The 22,116-nt window shown below is 43.6% G+C and overlaps 1 protein-coding gene across 3 annotated transcripts in view; it reads right to left on the bottom strand.

Moving 5' to 3' along the window:
• The window catches only part of LOC148027351 (uncharacterized), a 143,924-nt gene that overhangs the window by 34,891 nt on the left and 86,917 nt on the right, over window positions 1-22,116 (bottom strand). For all 3 annotated transcript variants that reach the window (XM_087691915.1, XM_087691914.1, XM_087691916.1), the window contains exons 14-16: window positions 13,874-13,962; window positions 13,726-13,792; window positions 13,576-13,621 (exon numbers count right to left, since the gene is read on the bottom strand). In XM_087691915.1, the coding sequence (XP_087548041.1) occupies window positions 13,576-13,621; window positions 13,726-13,792; window positions 13,874-13,962 (202 nt within the window). The remainder of the gene's footprint in view (window positions 1-13,575; window positions 13,622-13,725; window positions 13,793-13,873; window positions 13,963-22,116) is intronic.

Here is a 22,116-nt window from a genome sequence, read left to right as displayed (position 1 = left end):
CGTGACGGTGCTGAGCGTTCGCTTGTTGCCGAATGTTTGGCTCTATGGCTAGGTGGTTATGGATATGACTTGTGTCGTGTCTCGTGTGTAGGTTGGATCCTTGGGGGGACTTTTCATTGCTATTAGAGCGTCAACAATTGGATGGGAAATCTCATGACATGCAAAAAACTACTTTTGCCCATAGAACCATGATGGTTCACACCTAACAACAAGACGCCCTTATCTCGTTAAGGTGGTATGGGATACTACTAGTTGGAGGGCTGTACACGAGGGGAAAGCGTTGTGGGTGGTGGGTATGGAAGAAGGTATTTCTCTTGTCAGGTACTCATGCTCCAGTTTTGTGTTGGGGAGATGCTAGTGTGCAAGATTTTTTTGTGGTTCTAATGATTGGGATCAAGGGAGTTGTGAATCTAGGGCTATAGCAAACCATCATTGGAAGTTGTATTCTTGTCGCTCGTATAGGGATTATAATTTTCATTGATAGTGATTGTTGATTTAATTTTAATGGTAATGTTACCTGAATTTTAATTTTTGATGTCACTTTAACATTAAACTTTTAATGTTATCTTGACATTAACCGTGATTGTAATATTAGCATTTAATGTCTGTGGTAATGCTACCGTTAATTTTAATGTTAACATTGTGTTTAATGTTAACACAAACATTACTGTCAATGTTTTGTTAAGTGTTGCGAGAGAGAAACACTGAGGACCGGAGAGCGAGAGAGAAAGACCCTAGTGGTAAGAATGCAGCCATGGAGAGAGAAAGATTGAAGTTGTGGAGAGAGAGGGAGACTACATGGAATGAACTCTCTTGATGTCGAGTGAGAGAGGTAGCCTGCAATGAGAGAGAGAGAGAGAGAGAGAGAGAGAGAGAGAGAAACAACCCATTGTATCTTTCATGTCATCTAACTTTTGTACGCATTCTGTGATTTGATATAACATAAATTACCCACTATCAGAGAAACAACCCATTATGTGAGAGTGAGAGAGAGAGAGAGAGAGAGAGAGAGAGAGAGAGAGAGAGAGGCTAGTATTATGTGTCGCTTGCAGCCCCGTCGCCATAGCCTGGTGCCCCATCATCATCACTTGGTCATCGTCGCCTGCAGCCGCCTTCTAGCCGTCGCCCGCAGGCTTGTCGCCTGCCTTTGAAGCCCCGTCAGCTGTGGCTGAGTCCCCCGCCCTACTGTCTGCAGGCCCATCGACTGCGTCCCCCGCCCTGCTGTCACTCGCCTGAACTGCGGGCTCTGTGTTTGCTTTTCGCCCGTTCGCCCTGTGCGTTAAAGTTTCTGCTGACGCCTGGCCCCTGCCCTGCGCCCCCGACTGTCCCGTTCTACCGTCGACTGCCAGCCTTGTGTTCCGCCCTCCTGCCCCTGCACTGTTAGGGTTGTGCCCTGCCACACGCATTATTGGGATAGGCCACGACTGAGGCTGACAGGTAAAGCTCAGGTTTCATCGGCTGTGCTTGCAGGATACGCCCCTGGACAGCGCCCCTGTACAGAAAAGAGAGAGAGAGAGAGAGAGAGAGAGAGAGAGAGAGAGAGAGAGACGCCTGATGTATCTACCTCCCGTGAGCTCTTCACTTGGCCTCTGACCGGCATACGTACTGATACAATATGGCTGGCCTGGATCTGGCTTTTATAGACCAAACGGTGGTAGCTCTTGGTCCGGATTCTGATACCGAGGAACCAGAGGATATGGTTTCGTGCACAGAGGAGATGCCCCCTGCTCCTGACTTCAGCCAGCCTGCGGGCAAACGCAACAAGCATACGTCGGCCGAGACAATGGATCATCAGGATCGTTCCTATGCTCAGGTTGCTTCTGATTCTATGGACTCTCAGGATGTTGACTGGGAGCATTTGCTGGAGTTTACCAACACTCTGCTTGGCGATTATGTTCAACATAATTAGGAAGTCTTTTGTGACTCTGCAACGGAAGATGTTCTGGAAGCCACTGTGGACCCGAAACATGTCTTGCGCTCCTTTTTAGTGTTTTATGAACGTGCTGTGATACTCTTCTTCACTGGTCGGATCCCACTGCTTTCCCATATTTGCCAGTGGCTGCACAGTTTGCTACAAGGGGAATGTGTTGAAGAGATTTTTGTTGGGCCCCGAGGTTTTTTTGAGGTGCTGTTGAAATCTAAGACGCGCCGTGCTGCTCTCCTATCTAAACTGCCATTGTTCGTTGATTGCCGTTTGGTCCATGTTGTGTCATGGCGCCCAAGGGCAGATTTTTAGCGTCTGCTGCAACGTGAATGCCCTGTGTGGGTTGAAGTGGAAAACTGTCCGATTGATTATTGGCCACTGTTAGAGGACGCCATGGCTGCTGTGGGCACTGTTCTGGTCCCCCCAAGCCTAAGGGCCATGAATCGCAACCGTCTGTGTATGTTATGGGACACTGCTAGGAAAAGGCCTGCTTGGTTACGTATTAATTGCTCTAGCATGCATCCTTTACATTTTCGTTTGAAATGGGGCAACTTTGCAGGACATTGCTTTTCGTGTGGAAAATTGGGGCATTTTATGGCTGAGTGCCCAGAGAAGCACCACACTGCAGATGCCGAGCATGTTGCGCTGCCCATGGAAGATATGGTGTGTGATGCTCCGTCGCAGATGCCACCCAGCCACCTAAAGTTTTGGATAAAGGTAAACAACATGTCTCGGGTTTGGATTCCGGTGGCAATGACTGGGTAGATGTACGCGTGAAAAAAGGCAACAGGCTTGTTGCTGGCATGGTGTATACTGCCTCACCAGATTCCATGCGTACGTATATGCGCAGGAAAGAAATGTTGTCTTCAGAGCACTCTGCTCGTGCTATGGTTTCCTCTGCTCCCCGTCAACAGCCACCTAGGAGAGTGTATTCGGATGGTCCAAAGGGTCCACCTGCTGAGCTGGCTTTTGATACTAGAGGTAACGTCATTACCCCATGGGATCGTCGTTATCCCCGTTCCATCCCCGAGACAGCGGATATGCCATCTACCTCCAAATCTGGTCGTCAGAACTCTTTTTCCGTGTTAGCTGATTTTTTGGATGAGGGAGTCCTGGACATTCTCGCAGAAAAGGTTAAATCGAGGCAAGCTGTGCCTCGTACCTGATTTTCTTTTGAATACACATGAAGATAGCCACGTGGAATGTGCGAGGAATTTGTTCTCGCCACAAGCAACATGCCATGTGGACTGTATTGCATGAGAATCAGTGGGATGTCTTGTGTGCTATTGAGCACAAGAGTCACGGTGAAGCAGGAAAAGCTGTGGATTACCATGGCTTTCGTTTGTTCTATGCAGGGATATATGCCAGGCAGTATTTTGGGGTGCTTATGATTGTGCATGAAAAATATCAGCCGGTTCTTATTAAGAATGATGTACATGGCCGCTTTGTGGTGATTGAAGTTTTATTCGAAGGAGAGATCTTATGGTTACTTGGCCTCTATGCTCCGAATGATCCTTTATCTCGCCAGGAGCTTTGGCATACTTTGCAGAGTTCCTTATCTCTTGGCAGACGGGGTTTTTTGATGGGGGATTTCAATATGTGTGTTGATTCTTCACAGTCCACATCAGAGCATTCGGTAATGGATGCGTCGGAAAGTCGTATGTGGCAGGAGTTGGCGCTTGCCATTCTTAAGCAAGATCTCTGGTCTTGGCTGCACCCCTCTTCTACAGGGTTTACTTTCCATTCTGCCCAGTATGCAACAACATGGTCGCGGTTAGACCGTATATACATCATGCAGAATGATGATTTCCTGCCTGAGATGCTCGAAATGAAAGTGTTGCAACAATATGCCTTATCGGACCATTTCCCTCTCTAGCTTGAGCTCCTTGCACAACCCATTGCACCTTTCAAACAATTTCCGGATAGACTCCCCTTGCGTTTCGACTCCTCTTATTTGAAGCATGCAATCTTTCAGGGCTATATGCAGCAATTGATTGATCGATTCTTATTGGATTTCTCATCTCAAGGCACTGCTTCGTTTGAAAGATTGCTCTCTAATGTGTAGCGGGTTGCTCGGCAGTATGGGATTCATCATGCCTCCCTTTGTCGGCAGCGTCGACAAGCAGCGGAGGACCTGCTGGCTTTGGTTCGTTCTTTGCTGGTGGACACTCCAGATGATGTATTTCTGCTGTCACTGGCAATGCGTTTGGCTGATCTTATTAAAGAGTTTCAGTTGAAATCTTATCAGCAGGCCAAATTGCAACATCTGACGGAGACTTTGCAAGATAGTGCTTGTCAGACTCATAAGTTCTTTTGAGCTCTCCATGCCTCTCCTGCTCGAGAGAATATGACTAGACTCCAGGATGCAGAAGGTCAAATGGTCCTTGATCCACAGACTATTGTGAATATGTGTAGGAATTATTTTCTCAACCTTCTTGGTTCCACTTCTCCTCCTTCACGCCAAATTGCTCATGCTCGTTCAGTTTTTTCTGATCTGGTCCGCAATCAAGTCCGCAGGACATGCAATCTACTCTGGAGGCAGATATTTGTGAGGCGGAGGTTATGGATGTTCTGTTACACTTGCCCAAGGATAAAAGTCCTGGCTGGGATGGTCTCACCAATGAGTTCTTTGAGATTTTTGCCACCCAGCTCACGAAACCATTGATGGCTTTGTTTCAGCAGGTGTGGGAAACGGGGATCATGTCTTCCTCATGGAAAGAAGGTCTTATTAAACTGCTTCCAAAAGTTCCTTCGCCGTCTATGTTGAAACAGTGGTGCCCAATTTCTTTAATGGGTTCTATGTATAAAATCTTTTCCAAACTAATGGCGAATCGGCTCCATAAGCATCTTCCTGCCATTGTGCATCCTCTCCAATATGGTTTCATTAAGGGCAGAAACATTTTGCACAATGTATTAAATGCGCAACTGGCGATTGATTATGCAAGGCATTCTAATCAGGAGGTCGTACTGGTTCAATTGGACCTGGAAAAGGCTTTTGATTATCTGGACTGGTCTTTCATTGCAGAACTTATGTCCAGTGCTGCAGCGTCTTCGCGAGTCATGCTGAATGGAGGCGTTACCAAGCCAATTGTCCTTGCCCGCTCTGTGAAACAGGGGTGCCCTTTGAGTCCTCTCTTCTTTGCCCTTGCGACTCATCCAGTTCTTTCGATGTTATCTCACATGGCAGCTTCTACTCAGTTGGCTGGATCATCGCTTCCCTCTGGACAGCACTTCATTAGTCAATCCTTGGCTGATGACAGCTTTATGATTCTACGTGCGGACAAGCATAACCTTCGCAAAGCATTAGATGTTTGGGCTCTCTTTAGTGAGGCTTTCGGTCTTCGCATCAACGCTTTGAAATCAACCATTCTCAGTTGCACGGAGTCGGATTTGCAGTCATTGGACTGGCAGGGAGTCTATTCGTTTCATGTTATGGAAGAAGGATTCCTTGCATGCAGGCATTTTCTGGATTTCTTGGTCGCATGTGTGCACCCCCAAACGCATGGGTGGAGGGGCTATTTTAGATGCCCAAACTCATATGCTGGCACTCCGTTGGTCTCTTTTTCACGCCATGTGCTCGGATCATCATCCATGGGTCATTATAGCCCGTTATTTTCTTGAGGATCACGGGCTTCTACATGGTAATACTCAAATCCGGAGTTCTTGGTGGCATGTTCTTAATGCCGATTCTCGGTTCTCCAGTTCTTCTTCATCTCTGCTTGCCCATTTGGTGTGTTCCTGGAGACTGGTCCTCCGGAAGGCTCAGTGGCATCCAGCGAAGGATCACTAGCTACTAATTCTTTTCAATTGGAATTGTTGGCAGTCTCGCGGTTAATTTCGTGGGAAGGTAAACATGAGCTTCGACCAAAATTCAACCGCATGGCCCGTTTGGGCTTAACTTCGGTAGCGGATGCCACCCTTGCCAGTCGCAATGTGTTGATATCGTTTCGTACAGCCAGGAGGCTTTTCAGGATCCCTCGTGGATAAAGGTATTTATGGGAACAGCTTTTGATGGTGCTCCAGAGCAAACAATCCTTTCCTGCCCTGCCCTTGCTACGTATCGTCCCTAGCAGGACTGGGACTTTGCAGGCCGGCTGAATTTAGAAAAGGCTTCAGCTAACCAGGTGTATCATCTTCTGATGAAAGATCATCAATGGCTAGTTACTAAAGCTAATACTCTATGGGGATTGCATAAATCCCGGTCATGGTGGACGGTAACTGTGATGGAGGGCTGGTTGAACAAGACACCCTTCAAATATAAGGTCTTTCTTTGGAGGGTGATGATTGGTGGTCTTCCGCTTGCTTCAGCTCTTTCCAAGCGTCGAATCTCCAACGGCAACTGTTTCTTTTGCACCACCACTGTGGAATCCGCCCGTCATCGTTTTATTTCTTGCCCCCTCCCTCAAAAAATCTAGTCATTCTTGTCAGCCGTTTGGCGAGCGGTGGTCGGTTTCTTGCTACGCCCGTTTGATTGGGTTTTTGCGCGGCCCCAATATCCCACACCGACATAGCCACATATGAAAATCTTGTTTCACTTTCTTCGATATTGGGGCTGTTGGCATAATTGGACCATTCGGAATGCTTTTCTTTTTTATTCCACCTATAATGTTCAGCGGCATATTGCTCGGCTTAAAGGTCTCTTGTATTGGTAGATAGATCTTCTCCGGCACTTTGACATGCTCCCTAGGGAGGACTTACGTCCCTGGCATATGGCAATTTCCTCTGTCTTCGCCATGACTTTGTAACTCTTTGGTTGTCTGGTTCTTGTAGAGAGTCAGTGTGTACACACGATGGGGTAGAGCCATCGTGTATCTTGTAATCATGCAAACTTGTACCTTTTTCGTAATTAACAGCTCTATACGGTACCCACTGACCGAATTTATTACGTCTGATATGCAAAGCGCCCTATTGTGGATCGTTGGGATCAAATGATGGTGCTAGGTTTGGATCTTTCAATCAAATAGTACCATTAGCTCATGGACTACCGACTAATGAGTCTACACAATGTCAATGTCATTCTTGGCATGCCATGGTTCTTTGATAAATATTTCTCTTTGTACATTGATTATAAAAACATGTACTTTCTTTTGAGCTTGATGGTTGTTTCTATATGATCGAGGGTTGTTTACTCACTGGGATCACAAAAAATAATATATATATCATTTCAATATTGGAATTTAGTGAATGTTTTTTCGATCCAAATATTTTTATATATACTTGTTTTTATAGAAAAAGTCGATTGCAACTAATTTATAATACAAATCCATTTCTTTTAATAATAATGTTCAAGTCAATTCAAATATAAGTGAGTATTTGGATCAGACTTTATATAAATATACGAATGTCTTTCTATCCGAACAACCTGACAGACTCCCACATCTCACAAAGTTTTAGACTATAGGATCAAGACGTTGCTCGGAAGCCATTCCATCTGTCTGAAACGTTATAAAGTTAGTTTGAAAGAGGAAGACGTGATAGATAGGCAACTTCAAGATTACCTGGCTAAGGGTTTTATTCAGCCAAGTAAATCCCCATAGGGTGTGCTAAAAGAGAGATGGCACGATGCACTTTGTGTTGATTATGAAAGTCTCAATAGTGTGACTATTAAGAGTAAGTATTTGTTACCTAGGATGGATGATCTTATAGATTGACTTTGTGGTGCATAATATTTCACCAAAATAGATCTTAGGTCCAACTATCATTAGATATGGATAGTTTCTAAGGATGTCCTAAAAACTACATTTTGAACGTTGTATGGTCATCATCAATTTTTAGTCCTACTTTTTAGATTAACCAATGCTCTCGCAACTTTCTAGTAGATGATGAATCACTTCTTTTGTTTATATCTTGAAAAGTGGATAATCGTTTTTCTCGACAACATTCTTATTTATAGTAAGTCAAAGAAACTTGCGAAACATTTGGGTATTGCCTTACGTCTTTTAAAATGAAAGAAATTGTTTGCAAAACTATCCAAGTGCGAATTTTTTCACTTGAAGCTATTGTATCTTGGTCATATCATCTCGATTGAGAAGATTCAGATTGATCTAAAAAATATTTGAGTAGCCCTTACTTGCCCTATTTTGGGCACCATAATATAAGTAAAATCTTTTTTAGGTTTTAAATGATTGTTTTGAAAGTTCATAATTGACTATGCCCATATTGCTGAACCTTGATATATTTGCTTAAGGATATCCAAAGCAAGACTAGGATACTATCATTGAGCCTAAATCCAAGGGTGGTTTGGGGGTTATTGACCTACATAGTCAAAGTAAAGCATTGATGCTAAAGCTCATTGTGAGGAGCCTTCTCCCGAGTGAGAAGCCATGGAATAAGCTACTATTATGGAGTTTAGAGACCATTGTTCCCACTGATGGAGAGCCATGGCAGCCTAGCATACACTGGCTATTTCAGCATATCCAAGATATAGGGCTTATGAACCGTTTTGAGGTTAGATTGCTGCATCTATTATACAGGCATAGAGATCAATATCTACAAGACTTCATCAGATTGACCTAGCGAGAGTGTTGAAGGGAAGTTGAGGCAACTTCTTCTTTTTAATCAGCTACTCAAGATAGAGAGAAGCCACACCATTGGAGAGAGGACCCTCCTATCTTAGGGGAGATTCTCTGCACAAGTAGCTTCTATAGTAGGAAAGTGATTTGCCCTTTTGGAGCAGCCAAACCATATAGAGAGACAAAGACTTCGAGATATCAAGGGGACCAAAGTCATAATGCAGAGCATTAGGGAGGTGGTACCCCTTGAATGGAGGAATGACATGGTGACAGATCAAACATGGATATGGTGACAAATCAAACATGGATAGGGTTGTTTACCAGAGGAGAGATCCTTCTTGCAATGGTAGCCACTAATGGAGAGAGTATCTTTACTACTTTTTCAATAGAGATGGATGGTAGACATAGTCGAGAGGATATGGATTAGTTAGAGCTCACGGAATGCTAGGACTTGGTGCTTAGACCCAAACCCTCAAACTTGTATGGAGACAATGGGCATATAGCAAGAGGCCACTACTGAGGCTTCATTGCGATCTTGGGGAGTGGGTATGGAGAGATCTATTTGCAAAGATGCCTCGGGATGTCTCCTTCTTTGGCTATACCACTAGGTTGAGGAGGAGAATACAAATGAGCAGGAGCTGAGCACTGGACTATCTAGGGTATACCATAGCCTTTCGTGGCAGACTTCTTGAGGAGATTAGAGGACAATTTTAGACTACGAAAGATTTTGCTCTTTCTTTGGTTACTAGCACATACGAGTTTAGACTCAAGAGGCATTGCTTTTGGGATTGCCCATAGGCTCAGGTTTGGAGGACCCATAGAATGATATTTCATGGCACTACAGATTCTATGATTGCTACATGGAGGACAGTTTCTTTTCAATGGATGGGTGGTAATTCCATAATTACAACTTAATTACATCACTAAGCATTTATTGCAAAACTGAAAATACAAATTTACCCACTAATCTTTGGACAATGGATACCTAGTTGGCCCCAAAATTGGTGCCCATTTCAATATTTCTTTGGCTTTATTGAAGTAGAAGTTGATTTACAAATGGAATTCTCCCAATCCTCCTTTGCAATCCAAACTCCCCTTATTGTCCAAAGTGACTAGCAAGTCTTCAATCCAATTTGCCCCTTGATTTGGGCAATTGATTGGCTTTCACCCACTTCAAAAAGAGTGGAAATGCCCTAGATTTGATGGGCTGGCCGGGTCCTCCACTTCATTTCAGCTGAAAATTACCTTCAGCCCTGAATAATTCAAGTCTTGGAGTCTTCAATGTCTGGCATGCTTCCTAAGGCAGCTGCTAAAGCCTAATTTTTGCTGGAAATTAAGGTTTACAGTAGAGAAAAGTGAAATTTCTCAACTTCCAAGGGTCCAAATGCTGAGATCTTTGAAGCAAGGCTATGAAATGGCTGGGGAATGAGAGAGAATGTTGAGGGGAGAAAAATGCAAAGTTTTGTCGTGACAAATGACTGAAAATCAGTCAAATGTAGCTGCTGCCCTGAACAGACAGCAATAAATGTTGTCACCTGCACCTCGAGACCCAAAATCTGCTAACGCCTTCAGCTTGGGGCTGTCATCCAACTGCCTAGGATCTCGTGCAATTGTCAGCTGCTCAAAATCTGCAAATGCTTGCTGATAATGGCTGAGACTCAGCTCACGATGGCTGCCCCAGCTCCTCACAATAATGTGTTTTCAACAAGAAATGAATGATCCTCTCTCTCTCTTTCCAAGCCTTCGTTTTTGCTCTTCTAGCCTTCCCCATATTTTTTTGAGTCTTCCTCTGGAGAATTTAACAAGTGGCAGCCTTTCCAAATGAATTTCCAGCATTATCCACATTATTATAGTAATTTTAATATAATAAATATTTCAGTGCCTAGAAAAATAGTCAAACCAGCCATTTATTAAATTGGCTAGGCCACTTCATCTCGCGAGTGTCCCTATGCCATTTTTGACCATTAGATTAGCATCTCTAGAGTTACCAACTGACACTTATGGCCAAATAAATAACTTAGGCCAATAACTAGCACCAGATACCACCTCATAACTAATTGCAACTTTTGTCTTTGACATCCACTGATTCCCTTGGGTCCCAGGCTCATTAATTTGCACTAACCTTAGTTGCACCCCACATGTGCAACATTTACTTAAACATGTGATTAAAAATTAATCCACATGTTAAGTGAGGCTTGCAAAAGTACATGTCCTCATGACACACTGACAAAGGCCCAGCTTGTGTGTATGAGGTCGACCCATATGCACGTTACTACATGAAATTAGGGAGGGAGGGAGATTGTGGGCTCCTGTAGTTCCTTCTCTGTGGTGTGGACTAACAAGAGCTATTCCTCAGTGATGAGAGTGATGCGCAAGGCATTTGACGGGGGGGCACCCATGGAGTGCTCGAGCATCAAACTAAGGGTTTCTTTTGTGTATCTTCACCAAAGGCTGACCTAAGGTATTGTTGTTTGACTAGGGGGAAGGTTGCTACGGAAAAAGGAAGAAACTTTGATGACTTGCCATAACTGAGAGAGCAGGAGAGGCGGAGTGGGGTATTGTGAGGGGTAGGCAGGCGAGCTTCTTATTTCTAACACAATTTGAATTGAATTGGTAGCCAATGAGAGCAATTCAAAACCAGCGGTGGTGATGAGAGGAAGGTGATAGCCAAGTGGGATGAGAGGAGGCAGTCAAGTATGGTGGAAGAAAAAGGAGAGGACAAAAGTGGCGATGTTGGCAGAGATGTATTTGGTGGGTGGGTGGGTGTGTGTGTGTGAGTGGGTGCGTGGGGCTGGGTGTGCAAGGGGGACTGAAATTATAGGGGAGCCAAAAATGGGCAACAAAAAGTAGGGGTGTGCAAGAAATGATGATGTCCAACTCTCACATAGAACAAAAGTGTATTTAGATGGGAATGAGAGCACTTCACGCCCTTTGTAGCAATGATGGAAATCTGTAGTAGAGCCTCAAGTGTTCTCATCAACTGCTACAAAACACAGCATTTTGGGATTGTAATACTCGCTTGCCAAATTAAAGACCTCTTGAGGAGGTCACTAGGGTTCCTCATTGAGATTCTATGAGACATCTTGGTCACCTTGTGGGCAATGATATCACTTCAAAGTAGCAAAGGCACTACTTGTTTGAGCATTACACAAAAGCTCCTACCCTAGAGCATGACTAGGATCTCTCTAGCAGTAAGGGGGTGATTTGCTAACTATGTTCTACTAGAGACCATGTGATATAGTCTCTCATTCTGGACTTGCTCCATGTCAAGCATTGGCCATCTGAAATGCCTCATCAAAAATTAAATTTTCAAGAGGAGATGGGAATTATCAAGGCAAAGGTACCATGCAAAATCATCAATATATTGAGATCCAAAGATGACCCAAGGATCACTGATCCACATCGCCATAGTACAACTTTATTGGTGAAGCTCACTATTAAGCTCTTATTCTATGCAAGTTGTCATTGAAGAAGCTACTACTATGGATATTGTAGATATTCAAACCCATTCTTAGAGGGCCATAGCAGCCTCGCATCAATTCAAATTTTCAGTAGATCAACGCTACAGACCTGGCAAGGAACTTTAAATTCGGATTTGCAGCTGCCATTATCTTAGCTTGGAGATTAATATCTTCAAGACTTCATACAAAGGACTTGAGAAAGTTGCTTCTCTTTAATAACACTCGAAACTAGAGTTCCGCCACACCCTAGGGTAGAGGACCCAGTTCTATTGGAGGGGGATTTTCCATGCAAGTTGCTGCTATAATAACAGAGTGGTTTGCCTATTTGGATATACCAAATGAAAGTTGGAGACACAAGGTCCATGACATCAGAGTAGCCACGACTAGGATAGAGATAGTGAACAAGGAAGCGCCTCTTATAAGTGACGATAGCCATAGACACTTCTGAGACCCGGGTTGACCTCTTTTCAAGTGGAGACGTCCTTCTTGGAGTAATCGCAACCAGCAGAGAGAGGGAGAGAGTCTTTAGTTCCAGATGGAGGAAGATCAGACTTATGAGAGAGGATTTGATCCATTAGTGTTGATAGGGTGTTCTCATCATAAGTTTGGAGGCATCGCTCACCTATGATAAGAGATGGTACATAGATCACTACCCCATTACATGTATGATGGATGGATGAGGAAACTAATCCTATCAAAGGAGACCTCTCTAGAAATTACAAGAAGATCAACAAGAGTGGTTGTGGAGAGACCCTTTCCATGATAGGCCTTAGAATGTCATTGATCACCAGGTTGGGGAAGAGGATTTAGATAAGTACAATCAAGAGTGTTGCGGAGAACTGGCTAGCACTGGTGTAGACAAGAGCATCTCTTCACCTTCCTGGCATCTAGAGAACACTAGCTAACAGATTTACATCTAGAACAATTTCACTCTTCCTTTGGTAAGAAGTTTAGGAAGTTAGTTGGCACATGGATTGCTTATGGAATATTCCCAAAAGCTTGCACTAGATGCAGAGAGCCAGAGGAGACATGAAGACATTGTTCTTTTCTACAGTTTCAAGATCAATGGATCTCCTCTTACTCCAACTATGCAACCAGTTTTTGTAGCAGAAAATCATGTCTTCCTCTTCAAAGGAGGGCCTGGAGTCATAAATCCAGTGCCTAAACAACAAGTGAGTCAGTGTGTCATTGGTTGGAGACTCTTTACTTTCATGCCAACAGTCTGTAAGCAATACCTATGTCATTCATTCATCCTTGTATTTCAGGTGTGATGCACACTCAATCACTCCTAACTGATTGAATTACAGGAGCTATGCTTTACCAAATAGAGCACATCATCTTCAAAGTACTAAACAAGACAGTGGGTTAAGAAGATTAGAAGTATTTTACATCTGTGGTTCAATTATCAATTTATTTAAGTAGAACTAGTTGTCAGAGCTTTTCTGAAGGTCATGCATGTGCTAAACATCATCTTAACTTTTAACTCTCAATGTTTGTTATGTTTTCTCTCTAGTCTACTATCTTCTCTTACCCACATCAGTTCAAATAGAGCTCTAGCATCTTGATTTTCTGTGTTTTAGAAAGCTGTTGCTCAAAGCATTAAAATGTTTAAATTTAATGGTTCAAAAATGTTCATTGACACATTTCACAATTAGATTTTAAAGAAACCAAAAGGCACCTTGCACCACCACCAACCAATCGTAAGGATCCTGCAATTATCACACCTACAAAAGCCACATTTGGAAACAGTCAGTTGTAAACTCAACAGTTGTATACATAATCCACATAAGCAAGAAGTCGAATTGTACAACTCATCAAGATGACACACCTAGACTCTGTGAATCAATCATGGAATCTCGTGCTGAACGTAGAGCAAATGCAACTCCTTCCATCACCTGTAAAGAGACCCATCAACATTCCAAAATAACTATCACATCTTCTTTGTTTATATTCTTATTTATAGATCATCAACTTACAGATCGAAACAGTTCCATTGAAGAAGTAGATGATGAGATGCCAATGAAAGCAGCACGAGCTTCAGCATCTTGAAATGGGCATCGCTCACCTGTGTGTATTAAAGGAGAACATAGGCAAGCATTTTTAGATGTCACAACTAGAATAATATGAGACCAACTGCTAACTCAAAGTAATTCTACTTGTCCTGTCTCATATTTTGGGTGTAGAGAAAAGCCTATCACATGAGTAACTCTCAAGGAAAGTTGTCTGTGAAGAAGATCATGGCATATGCATAAGTCATAAGAAAATAGTGATGATCTGTCTGATCTGTATGGTAAAAACAAAGTGAAAACAGCAACCTGCTCCCTAGGATTCATGGTGTTGGTATATTACTTCCAGTTCAGTTTGTTGCAAACACACCACATGTTGCTTTGGGGCTGAATGTATGTGTGGGCATAAATGCAGAGATAAGCTTCTTATCTTGATTTAAGTTCAGACTAAGCTCAATCTCTCTAGCAAAATCAAAATCTCAAGTATTCTTTGTCAAGCACAGTAGGTGAAGATTTTTATATAGTCCAGCCTGCCAGGTTTTGCAGAACAAGGGTGCAGATCCATTAGTACCATTAGAGGAGGAGAGCGGACAGATTGTGAGAAGTTCATTTTCCAGATGCTTGGTTCACATTAGGTTTTGGAAGATCCATAGTCTCTCTCACCTTTTCCACGAGAGACCTAGGACCCATATTGGGAATCTGTATAGCAATGTGTTGATATCGTTTCGTATAGCTAGGAGGCTTTTCAGGATCCCTCGTGGATACCGTGATTTACGGGGACAGCTTTTGATGGTGCTCCAAACCAGACAACCCTTTCCTGCCCTTGCTTCGGATCGTCCCTGGCAGGACTGGGACCTTGCAGGCCGGCTGAATTTGGAAAAGGCCTCAGCTAACCGGGTGTATCAGCTTCTGATTAAAGATCATCAATGACTGGTTACTAAAGCTAATACTGTATGGGGATTGCGTAAATCTCAGTCATGGTGGAAGGTAACTGTGATGGAGGGCTGGTTGAACAAGACACCTTTCAAATGCAAGGTCTTTCTTTGGAGGGTGATGATTGGTGATCTTCCTCTTGCTTCAGCCCTTTCCAAGCGTCGAATCTCCAATGGAAATTGTTTCTTTTGCACCACCAGTGTGGAATCGTCCCGTCATCGATTTATTTCTTGCCCTCTCGCTAAGAAAATCTGGTCACTCTTGTCAGCGGTTTGGCGAGTAATGGTTGGTTTCTCGCTAAGCCCTTTTGATTGGGTTTGTGCGGCCCAAATACCCCACACCGGCACAGTCATATATGAAGATCTTGTTTCACTTTCTTAGATACTGGGGCTGTTGGCACAATTGGACCATTCGGAATGCTTTTCTTTTTTATTCAGCCTCTAATGTTCAGGGACATATTGCTAGGCTTAAAGGTCTCTTGCATTGGCAGATAGATCTCATTTGGCACTCTGACTTACTCCCTCGGGAGGACTTACTTCCCTGGCATATGGCAATTTCCTCTGCGTCTTTGCCATGACTTTTGTAACTCTTTTGTCGTTTAGTACTTTATAAATATAACATCCATTACGGAAAAGAGAGAGAGAGAGAGAGAGGGAGAGTAAGAGGAAAGATGGAGAGTAAGAGAAAAGAGAGAGAGAGAAAAGAGAGGGAAAGGGAGAGAGAGAGAGAGAGAGAGAGAGAGAGAAGAAAATTATTATTTTTTTCCTCTTTGAAGAACTCTGAGCTTGCTGTCTTTCTTTCTCCCCCCCTCTTGGAGAAGGTCCTCATAGACGAGTCCCTTCCACGAGGAGTCGTCTCTCTCATAACCTGGGTGCGGAGCCACGAAGCAAAAGCTACATCACACGATGCCTCCCAAGTGAAGTAAGGTCCAATCGAACGCGAATCCCGCTTCAACCGATGGAGCTACGGGTCAAGGAACTACGTCACTTGGTAATCAAGTGCGTCCCATAAATCCTACCCTGATGGGAGGCCTTAAGGACATAGACCGACTTTATTGGGATGGGAAAGGTATTCGGCAAAACTCTATGATAACCAACCACCATTTAGTTTACATCGTTTTATCATATTGGAAATTGTGTTTACTTGCACTTTGGCATGTTTTGAACGAGTAAATTGCACGAAAGATTTTGCATTAATGCATGCAAAAAAAAAAATCAAGGACCTTATTGATTGTGCTCGTAATGCTTTAGATTCTGCACTAACATTAGCATGCTTGAAGGTATTGAAAAATGGGTTGTTAGAACACTTATGCATATTCATCATTAAGGGAAAATCGTACTTTTTTTCTTTGCATCACGAAATTTGTGAAATTGGAAAGGTAGAAGTAACGGCTTGAATCAAGTACATGAAGTATGTGAATTGCTACGATAACGCTTAAGGATATCTAGGCCATTGCAATACTAAACCAGGTATTAGGCCCTTATAAACCTTCAGAGGAAAGTGGTTCACTTTTGCATTAGGCCTGATAACTTTACGTCCTCCACCCAAAAGAAAATACAAGTCTCTATTTGTGTTTTGCATAAGCGCATCGAAATGAATTCCCAAAAGCAAAGGCCTGCATTGCAGCATTGTCCTGGGGAAGAGACGCCTCTGGATTGCGTGGCATCATGATCAGTTTCAGTTACACTACTAGGGATTCATCTTGAAGATAATTGTAAACCGCACATACGAAATACTAATAATTGCTCAAGAGCCGTTCAATAAAAATGAACCCTATATACGCAAGGATAGGACTCAACTCAACTTATTTAGGGTTTTAAAGAAATTAAGCCAATCTATTGTTACTTCATAGGGGGACCATGAGACAAATAAAACACTCACCGGTCTCTATTCTAAATCTGGCCTCCATAAAGCTGAAACGACTTTGAAAATATCACCTTTAACCATGGCATTGTTACTTCATAGGGGGAGGGGGGAAGGGAGACGGAATGAAGGTATTCCCTATCCTTCGGAGGATATTGGAAATTACCGCCAAGGCAAGAAGGACAAACGCTAGGGTCAAGACAAGGACCCCATCTTAGCAGATGTCTCGAGCACTCACCTACACCTTTGTTTGTGCTTGTAAATTTTAGGAACACATCTTCAACGAAAAAGAAAAAAAGAGAGATTGTGTAACCCCAAACTCATAAATGAGTATAGTGAATCAGGTTAAACTTTTGGAGGGCGCGCCAAACCACCCCCAGTTGGCCGCCAATCTTAGCCAAGGGGGTTCTAAATAGCTGTGACGGGAACGTGGACCGAAGCCGCCACGAGAGGTCTCTCCGCAGATTAGTTTGAACGTAGGAGGATGCTCGGATGCCGGGGGGGCTCTCGCTGTAAATTCCCTGCTTCCGGTCCTACTCAAATGATCAGCGTGACTCGGGATAGATTCTTGAGGGGCCCTTGTTACTAATGCAAGGCAAAAACTTGGTGAAAATTAAGTGCATCCTTACGGAGTGCCGATATTGTCCCTTTTGAACAAGATTTGTATCTCTGATAAATTGCTATAGTAAGTACTTCCAGGGAACCTGTTTGAATTTGTTTTCGTGTCAATGCCATAAGATTACGTGAACGAACCTTGTCCTTTTGAAAGGATAATTAAGGAAGCTATTTTTACATGTCACACCTAAAAGTGATAGGACTAATTAGAAAACTAAAGTACGCCAAGTGAGGGAAGCGAGAGGACGGAACCCCCGACGAGTCTGTCCTACGGTAGGGTGGTCCCTGAGAACTAGGAGGCTTCTCACAAGGTTTTACTGACGACTAATCCTTAGAAATCATTAGGTTAGAACTCTGATTCATGCCGTTTTAGGGGACCGGAATGGGACTATGCCCTATGGACAGAGAGATGGAGTGCCGTATCCCTCTCGTTTTCCATTCTCTTTGAACCAAGTGCGGCATGGGTCTGCTTCAGCTTGGTTATCTCTGCGTAAAGTAGGATGTCCAAAACTGACGCTAGAATGCTGTCAGAAGATCTCGACCTCTAGGGACTCAAGTTTCAAGTCGATCCTAGTGGGTTCGGTGGCAAACATTTTGTTGCAAGGCGAACTCGAAAAACCCTAGGCGACAAACCCCGTGATATTCCATGGGACTGCCGGGCGGCGTCGCTTAGACTCGTCTCTCGATGGACTGCTAAAAACGTGCTTGGACAGCTGATAGGCGGGCACGTTACAAGTAGAGCAGGAGGGCCTCCAAAAGTGCAAACCAAGGCTTGTCGGTGATTGGAGGCCGTCCCTGAGATGGATTTTCATAAAACCCCAGATCACCCCCTCCCGAACCCCCTTCCTACGCAGTCTACTTCGTGTGCGGCAGGGCCTCCGTAAGGCCCTAATTCAGAGCCCCCCGGGTTGCCAAGAGGAGATAGACTGCCAGCCGGCAATCTGGAATCCCCAGCTCAGAGATTGGGAAGGGGTATAGATTGGCAATTGCCCCCACATCAAGTGGACTAGTTGGGAGGTAGGCCCGACTCGCACCATCAGGACATGGCAGGAGGTGTACAGGAGGTGTTGTAGTGGGCATTAGGTTGCCAGAGAGGAGTTGAGTTGAGGAGAAGGGAGATTGATGCAGCAATACCTTAAGAGTGGCTTGTCCCCCCGAGAGACGAGAGTCGGTAGAGCCCGGAGAGGTATGGGCCGCTAGGTTTTCATCCGCAGGTATCCCCCTATAGGTGGCAAGTAGAGTGGGAGGCACCCCACGTAGGAATTTCTTCACTGTGCAACAGGATGATGGGATAGTTGTCCTTTCATGGAGGAGGATTCGAGTGGTTGGCCTTCAGGGGAAGACTTGGCGACTGGACCCTTATGTCATCTGGGAAGAGCTCAGGGAGTGGCGCCTCTGGAATTGGGAGGACATGCCACTTGACGAGCTGGAGTGGGATCTGGAAGAGTGGCTATGGCCAGCCACCGCGGTTGCTAAGAAGCCACTGAGGTTCCTGGAGTACACAGCCAAGATTAGCAAGCACGTACTAATGTAAGAGGACATGGATTGGGTGCTGTCGCGTAGCAGGCATTGGGCAGAGCACAACATCACGGAGGCTTTTCGACACACCTTCTGGCACCACCTACGGGAGAGCTGGAGGCCAAGGAGGGTATCATACTGCTTATGGCTGGTGGCACATGGAGGCTTGGCAATGGGGAGCTGGTTAGCCCAGATGTAGGAGGGAGGTTCTAAATGCTACACAATGCAGCCTGAGTCCCCAAAGCACTGCCTTTGGTCATGTGAGGCGGCGCAGCTCGTGTGGAGAGGAGCATACTGCATCCTCCACCAAACAACACCCAGCCTTGGATATATCTCATGGGGAGCTTTCTGTTGGCACGCAGTTAGCCAGGGCCATCACCTTTTGTATGAGGCTAGGATGCAAGACATGATATTCATTATCGAGGCAGGGTCGTGCGTAGTGGTAGGTTTGGAGGCTCTACCCATCCGCAAGGTACTAGAGCCCACAGCAGACTGCTCTGAGGTATATGAGATCATAGGGAGTCTTACTAGATGGCATTTCTAGAAGGTGCTGTGTCAGGAGGTTTTTGGCGGGGAGAGACTTTCAGCACAGGCGACGTTAGCAGAGCTCTGGACCTCCATCATCCACTCCCTTTGCAGCCGATGAGATCAGGTACAAGGTGAGTCTCGAGCTCGGCAGGAGCTCCGTTTTCATTTCATGTGTAGGTGTGGCAACCAGGACCTGTTTTTGCGATGCAAATAGGCAGCCCTAGATGGCATTACAACCCCCCCCCCCCCCCCCCCGCCCTCCTCCATGGCTTCTTGCCATCCCCCCTAGAATGCCTTGAGAGGCTTGTATATTTGATTTATCTGTGACTCTGTATCAGGTCCAGCTCGTCTGTCGAGCATGGGCACTTGTATTCTAGTTTTTTCTCTAAAGTAATATAATTAGCCACACTTTATTTGCAATAAATAAATAAATAAATAAAATTGGATATCCAATCTTTACATTTACTTTGCTCAGTGCCCTATTATCAATACATATGCAATATATTTTACTCTTCTTCTCCATTAAAAGCATAAGTAAACCAAAAGAAGATGAACTATGTTAGCTTAGGCCTTTATCAAGGAGTTCAGTGACCTATCATTGGATTTATTTTTTTATGAAACCAGCTCTATCTATAGAGAGCTTTATGACAATGAGTAAACTTAAGAAAGAATTTTATCTTCTAATCAAGGTCCCCTCAGAATGTTGGCAAATGTGAAGGATAATCTTCCACAAAGCAATGTTTGCATCAATCTTAAAGGTGTTTCTGTGCATAACCAAGAGTGAATGAATCAAGTGATTGTACTTTGGAGACATAAATCATGTATCAAGAAAACATTTCAAGTTTAGCATCACCTGTTAAAGTCACAGTTTTTCCTTGATAATTGAAAGTAAGATTGTGTGATAGTCAATTTTGAGATTATATTGGTGTCTAAAAAGCATGCCTAGAATGATATCAGGAAACCACAGTGGTGCAACTAATAAATTTATTGTTCCCAATACAAACCCATGGTGATTTCTAAACCCCTTATTTTCCATGTTTCATTATAACAAATGCCTTGAAATGCAATTTTAACTTAATAAAATGAAGGGCTAGTTTTTTGTTGCAGTTTCCTGACCAATTTTTCCGAAATGAAATCATTCGAACTTCCAACATGCAAGATACTACTAAAACTTTGAGATGACCCTATATATGAAGTAAATCATACAAGGAAATAGGAGTATGTGATGATTCCTTGTCTTTGATAGGTACCTCTTATTGCAAAGATTTTGTTGTTCCATCAGCTGCATAATTGGGTAGCCTCAATGTGATATTTTTCAATGGTGGTGGGCTTAAGCGTCTGCAGCTTAACATGACAATTAGCTCATATATGACCAAGCTTACCAGACTAATAGCAAGTGATTTGAGATCTCATGTTGCACAATTCTATTGGCATTTTGAGGCTTCTCTTTAGCTTCAGTAGGCATGGATTAAGCTCCATTTTTAGCTATGCCAGTAGATACTCGTATAGCTGAAAAGGTGCTGCTACGAAATAAATTAAAATATATTTCAAAGTTGTGTTTATTACTTCCAGTCTATTTATGCTTGGCTTGATTGTTAGGGATGAGTTGTGTGATGGTTTCAAACTCTATTTCAGCATTCTAAATAAAAGATATGGCTTCAAGAAAGGTAAACATTGTCAAATTCCTTCAATGTAAATGGCCACCATGTTTCCTTCTTGCCATGAAAGGTTTTACCAATTGCGTCATGTAGAAAGGTGAAATGGGGGTAAGAAAGATTCTTTTACCTTTTCTTGAATTCATCCCAAGTGGTGAGACGATTGGTGTTGTGACAAAGAATATTTCACCTTACTGGAGCCTTATCCATCATATAATTAGTTGTGTTCTTGATTCAGTCCTTTGTGGTGAAAGATTCTTCGAAAAGATAGTCATCAAACTGACTCAACCATGATAAAACAAGTTTTCCATCTTCCTTTTGGCTTGCTGGGCATCAAAGACAGCACTTTGGTTGTCACACTGTTGAAAAGTCCTCGTGATTTCAGTCAAATTGTGTTGAAGCAACTCTACCTGTTGTTGAAGAGTAATTTTGGGAAGCAGAGATTCATTGTTAAACCCTTCAACCTCCATGACTTCGAACATTCAAGTTTTCTTTTTGGAAATCTCGGAATCTAATGCAGTAGCAAAATAAAAGGTTGGGAGTGGATCAGCTGGAGCCTGCTATTGAAGAAGGTATTTTATGCATGTAAACAGCCTCTTGAAAGGCTATAGATTGAAGCCTTGATTGGAGGGATCTAGACAAGCCTCAATTTAAAGACTTGAATTTTCCAACCTACTTGTCACAATCCCAGGAATTATTTTTTAAGATTGAATTAACAGGCCATTGATAGGCCTGTCGTGGTTGGTTGATAAGCTTTAGGTTAAACCTTTAGAAGCTTTACTGATAAGGCTAAGGAGCTTATTAATTAAGCTCATGTGGCCATTGCAGAATCAAGCACCTTTTATTGTCCTTAATGGAGATGTGAGGCTAGAAGATAATGAGCCCCATCTCCCACCTCCCCCTGTTCATTGACAGCAGCAAGCTTGGCAACTTGCGGATTGATGGTCAGGCCACCTTGTCAACTTTGCAAGGAGTCTAATGGTCCAGTAACAATAGTCAGCTCACTCCAGCTATGGTGCTTGGAAGCTGCACCTATAGTCTTGTGTTAGTGATAGTCTGTTGATAATCGTGCTAGCCACTTAAAGCCCCTCCTTGCCTTAC

Source organism: Lygodium microphyllum, chromosome 13 (assembly GCF_053477565.2).
Source record: "Lygodium microphyllum isolate KBCC chromosome 13, Lygodium_microphyllum_v1.1.10, whole genome shotgun sequence".
In the NCBI taxonomy this organism is placed as follows: Eukaryota; Viridiplantae; Streptophyta; class Polypodiopsida; order Schizaeales; family Lygodiaceae; genus Lygodium; species Lygodium microphyllum.
This window is presented reverse-complemented; position numbering and strand designations above follow the sequence as displayed.